Source organism: Heptranchias perlo, chromosome 21 (assembly GCF_035084215.1).
Source record: "Heptranchias perlo isolate sHepPer1 chromosome 21, sHepPer1.hap1, whole genome shotgun sequence".
Taxonomy (NCBI): Eukaryota; Metazoa; Chordata; class Chondrichthyes; order Hexanchiformes; family Hexanchidae; genus Heptranchias; species Heptranchias perlo.
In genome coordinates this window covers 13533708-13539707 of record NC_090345.1, presented here as the reverse complement: position 1 = coordinate 13539707, position 6000 = coordinate 13533708, and the positions used below count along the sequence as shown (strand labels likewise).

At 35.3% G+C, this 6000-nt stretch overlaps 1 protein-coding gene across 1 annotated transcript in view; it reads right to left on the bottom strand.

The window, feature by feature from the left end:
- Positions 1–779: 779 nt before the first annotated feature.
- Positions 780–6000, bottom strand: part of shoc2 (SHOC2 leucine rich repeat scaffold protein) — an 82074-nt gene continuing 76853 nt past the window's right edge. The window contains exon 9 of the mRNA XM_068002117.1: positions 780–5513. Within this exon, the coding sequence (XP_067858218.1) occupies positions 5305–5513 (209 nt within the window). The 3' untranslated portion in view covers positions 780–5304. The remainder of the gene's footprint in view (positions 5514–6000) is intronic.

Genomic DNA, 6000 nt, shown 5'->3' with positions numbered 1-6000 from the left:
ATGGAGCAAAGACAGCAATGTACTGATACATTTAGCACACTGATAGACCCCTGAAGACTGAGGTCACTGATCAAAGGCAGACACCAGTCACACAAGGCAATGGTTGCTAAAAGCAAGAACACAACTGTTTCCCTGTGCATAAATTCCATCAATTTTTATTATCCCACCATCATTAGAGGCAGGTAAGTGGCTGGAGCCACAATAAACACAGGTTTGATTAAAAAATCTAGGCGTTAAACCTAGATCTGATCGTAAGCCCTATAAAAGTGGTGTCCGTGATCTGTGCAAATAGCTACAGGTTGTCATTTAGCTTGACTGTACCTTCTTTAAGTTCTTTACTTGTTTTCTTGAGTTTTAACAATGTTCAAACCAAACATCTTTTTATTGATTTTCTCCTAATGTATGTTTTTTTAACTAAAAATAAAACTGGAAGATTGTGGGTTTTTAATATGACAATAAAAACTGACCTTAATGATACTTATCTAAAGGCTATTACTTTGAAACACACAATGTCTTAAAAAGGTAATTTTTGTTTTTGATACATCTTTTTTTTTAAAAAATTGGGTTTGAAAAAGAACTCAGTACTCCCCTATGAAAAAGATAGTGCCTTTAAAAATATACTATTGTACCTACATATTCTGTATTCACCTTTTCCATTCTTTTGTATCTTAGTTGTGTATAGGAATTTATAAAATTATACAAGGATGTCCAGTGTTAAAAACATTATTCAGCAGGTTCTTTCCATTTCTTGGAACAACATTTAACACATTATAGAATAATTGAAGTTTCAGTAAATAGTTTAATATTGTTTACACCAGAAACATTGGCAACACATTTAAATGTCAATTGCTCGTGTGCAAAATGAAATAGCAAATCAGATATACAATTATCACCTGTGATATTTGTCTGAATATTCTTACCTGAACAGAAATATTAATGGTCTTACTTTAAACGTTATAGCGGAAGTGAATGTTCCTTCCAAAACAGCAGCCAAAAATCACCCCCTTCCCCACAACCAAGGATCAAAGTCAATTGTACACTGTTAAGCCTTTTAAAAAAATCATGCAACAGTTGCAAAAGACTCAACGACAGCTCATTTACAAATTTACTATTTATAATGAATGCACTGATACATTGAATGAACTTTATAAAAACAAAAAAGGCAATTTTTATATAGACATAACATAATTGACAATTGGTTTAAAAATATTTCTGTTAACCGGTTTGTACATTCATTATTTTGGTGTGTGGATCTAATGGTCTGATTACACTACCAAACAAAAATATTTTGTGCTATCTGGTAAAAAGCCTGCCAAAAAAAGGTAGGCAACAAAGTAACCTAACCATTATTTATAGACATACTGCTTTGAGTTAGCCAAATTAGCTTCTCCAAAATTTACAAGGGCTGGTGCAGAATAATTGAAAATAAGTTACTTGCTGCCTTTAGGGATTTGCTTGTATAAAATCCTTTATTTAAATTGCACTTAAATTCAAGATGTGTCTTGTATTCTGTGTGACCTACTAATCTTTGACTTTAAGCTGCTTTCCCTTCTCAACACTATTTTCAAATGCTGTACTCTAGATAATACTAATGCAGCTTTATGTAGGAGCCAAAGTAGTAAAACTGTAGTAGACAGCAGCAACCTCAAAGGCAGCAGCCATCAAAGCAATTAGCAATAGTTAAAATTGCAAGATCTAACCCTTTTCGATTTGTTGGATACAAGTCACTATGACACCACCTTAAACTGAACATTTTTCACCAGTCACACCCTAAATCTGGGAGAAATCATGAATTTTGCAACTAATCTGATAAAGCAGTTGTGTGAATGCATGAAAATTTTTGCACCATATTTTACTAACATTCCAAAAATTATTTTCTTTCTTCCCCATTTTTTCAGATAATAGCGCAAAGCACGAAAAACTATACAACATCCCTTAACCTTAGCCTTCACGCAGTCAATAGGTCAGAAATGACACCGAGATTAATGATTACACAGTTTATCAACCAACTTCCTCATTGGAATCCCAAAAATACATTTATAAAAAGTTGAACTGTGGCCAAAAAGTAAGTTAAAAGGGAGTACTATCTATTCTTACTTTAAAGTACCAGTGAACACAACAATAAAGTGAATACTGCAATTTTAAAACTTCACTGTATGGCTGAAAAACTTGGGCCATTTTGCTTTTTTAAAAAAACCAGAAGCACAAAGTTTTTGTTAGGCTTCACCATGGATCAGAAGTAAGACTTGTTAGGTGCTAAGCATTTTTTCATACCTGCTAACTGATGTGTAAAAGCAGATCATGCTCTATAGCAAGGCAAAAATAGACAAGACAGCATTGGGAAAAAAAATCAAAACCAGAGACATTAATACATACAGTATCTTCTTATAGACTTTAGATAACAAAAATAACCGACATGTAGCACTCGATCGCCTAGTGTTTGATGTGCCATAAAACAATACAATTAGCAACCTACAGTTCATACACTGGAATAACCACAATTACACTGAATTTAAGTTTATACTGTACTCTGCAGTTAAAAATATTTTACTGTGTAGAGTCAATGCTCTGGGTTTTTTTTTGTTTGCTTGACATATTTTAACTACAGAAACTTTACATTTTCATTCTTCCTGCATGCCAAAATTTCTGATCTGTAGAATACTTGAGGCCAAAGGCAAAACTTGGAACTACCAAGCACAGCAGTCGTGCTTAATTATGCTCACATTCAAAAGTACAAATCAGTGGCGGTTTTGCAATGTAAACTTCTTTACGATTGCACAATGCAGTTTACTCAATACAGGTTGGGGAGAAAAAGTTTATGTAGGACAACTGGTCAACAAAGCCTCGTGGCAGCATAGTACGCATTCAATCTAAAGAATACTAGTCCAATATAATTTTTTGCAACTTTATTTGTGGCCTCTAACTTAAGATTTGTCACCACTGGGGTTAGGTCTCTAGTGCAAAACTAAAAGGGGATGTACATATTTCATGAATTGATGCACAGATTTTCTAGAGTATACAACTGCTAAGGACTCTTTTTCCAACAAATTAGCTCTTTTGACAGTTTTCCAAGTTGTGAACTTGATTGCAATTAAGCATTACAATTCATTCCATGGCTGCTACCATATTGGATACCCGTAAAATAGCCCTCAATTTACGGAGATCAATTTCTGCCTTGTAAATTTTGCAAGCCAGTACAGTCCCTTAGAAAGGGATAAGACAATACAAAGTACATTGACCTGGACAATAAGTTTACAATGGCTTCATGCAAGGCTTGAAGTGGACATCCACTAACAGATCTGAATTAGTCAAGAGCAACAGCAAATTGTAGACAAATTACAACTTGCTCATTAATGAGCATCACTGTACTCCTGCAGGAGACACAGAAGTGGTTTCATTTCAGTGCAACTTCGGAGTTTTTGCCAACTGTTTGAAAGGGAAGTGAAAAAAAAATTAAATTGCAATTTTTTCAGTTAACCAGTGAAATTTAAGCCCAAAAAATGCAGCAATATTTTTGGTAGAGGAGTACAAATCAGATGATATAAAAGCCTTCCTGTACCCAAAAAGATGCTGACTACATGCAGTGATATGCACCTACACTAACTTATAAAAGGCAACTGGTAATAGCCTGTACAGAGAATGAATCAACCATTTCCAACTGGGGAACATTCCTCAAGTGAATACTGGACAGAAAGACTGGCTTATATCAATACTATGTGCATCTCATTATTTATAGATTTGTTCCTAAAAATGTCATGAAATTTTTCATGGTTCTACTGCACTAGTATTCACATTAACAGACTAAAAGGAAACTGTTCACACTTGATTAGCCCACACATACAAGTATTTGGAAAAATACATGCAGCAGCAAAAAATGTACAGTATGAGGAAAATTAGCCCTCCGTACATAGCTTCATGCGCAGATGCAACATGAAGGACAGGTAAAAATACTAAACCTTGGATTACTTGAATAGATTTGACACATCACCATACGTGCTTGCAAGCTGTAAAAGTATCGAGTAAAAGGTGGTTTTGTCACAGGACTTGGGGGAGTGAGAATACATCTGTATTCATCCAAAATGCTCAGACTTTACATGGGAAAAGTATTACATGTATATTAAATGTGAACCCTTCCCTCCACCCTCCCCTTGAATCATTTAGGAAAACATTAGCTGAGTCTGGGACCATCCGTTTGCTTTGCTCTTAAGCTCCTATTTCTACCCTCGATGGGAGAAAATGATAAAATAATGGACAACAAACTTTAAAAGCCATATTGCTGTGTATACAAGAGGTCATAATACAGATAAACTATGAAGCAATGTACTGTATGACCAGTATATCCATATTATACACATACTGCCCTGTCAGCATCACAACATTGTTCAAATCAAGTGGCAAATCTTGGTGACTATGAAAATTATGGACATGATCTCAAGAATAGAGCAAAAATATTTAAGGAAAACATTTTACTCCCAGAAATCCATTTAAGTAGTCTTTTCCAAACATACAAACACTTATGTAGGGAGAAGACCTTTTAATCTTTCTATCCTTTGCTTTTTTTTGTATTTCTTTCTTTGGTTTTATTTTTCTTTCCATCCTTTGCTTTCATGTGTTTTTAAGTTTTGTGTGTGTTCTCAAATCTTTTATGGCCTTGGTTTCCTTGAGTTTTTCTTCCCATTCTTTATCAGCCTTTTCTCCCCCCCCCCCCCCCCCACCCACATCCTCCCTTCCATCTTTAGACTTTACAACCAGACTTTCCTCAATCACTGAATTAGACTGGGACATGAAGGAAAATGGCAGACCTGGAGCATTTACAGCCTTTTTCAATGATGACTGATTTAGAATCCAATGGCAGAAAAAAACAAAAGGTAGAAGATAACTGGCAGGAAAGACCAAGTCTGCAATTGGCACCTACTTCTTCAGATAGGGATTCCCCAGGTCCAAAGTCTGCCATTTTAAGCACAAAAAAGTTATTTGTAAGGAAAATATTACACTGTGTATTAAATACACAGAATAGTATCTTAAATGCACACTATTTAAAAAAAATCATGCTTATGATTTTACAGGATTCACCCCCCCCCCACAAAAAAACCGTACTGCTCACATTAACATACATCCATTTAATTCTGTGAGGAAACCTCGATCCAGCACTGTAATTCCTTACAGGTTTTTTAAAAATTCTAAATGGCTACGATTCCTCTATTACCAGAAACACATACTGCAGTCTTAGTAAAATTGCTTTTATATATAATGACAATAATGCAATTTATTGTTTGTACAGTGTATGCAACATTTTCAATTCAGTCAGACCATGGCACGATAAGGCCCCTGCATCTTCAGGAACTGGATGATGAAGGACGGACCACCAGCTACAATCTGTGGTGGGAGGTGGCTGAGTGGGCAGTTCTCAATGCTCATGATGGACAACTTGCTGCAGAGTGCCAGCTCAAAGGGAAGGCTGTGCAGGTTTGGATTATCATTTAAATACAACTCCTCCAGATTTTCCAGTGTACCTGCAAAATATCCAAGCGTTTCATTAATGGAATCAATCTCTTGTTTCGGATATGCAATTTTAATAAAGATTAGATTACACAGGCTTAGAAATGAGTACCATCATCTGCTCTAGAGCCATTCTCAACTTCCATGGAGAAAGATAGTTAAACAAAGATCTCAGTGGATCACTGTTTGTTTCAGAGGTACAACAATTACTTTACTAGCAAACTTAAGTAAACTAACTGCATTTTCACTCTATGGATGATGGGGTTAGTGGCAAAGACTAAAAGTTAGGTTATGTTTCAACAAGTTCAGTCAGGAAGTAGATTGCCATAATACAAACGTGAACGAATCAATTCAAATGAATTTAAAATGCATACCCTTTTTGAAGGCGTTTATTCTCAAACTTTTTAGATATTCTAAGGGCACCTTGTTTTGACCACTGGGGGGCATTAGTAAATTTAATGTAAAACGGCTTCACAATTTTAAAAAAAAATCCGGGTTTCT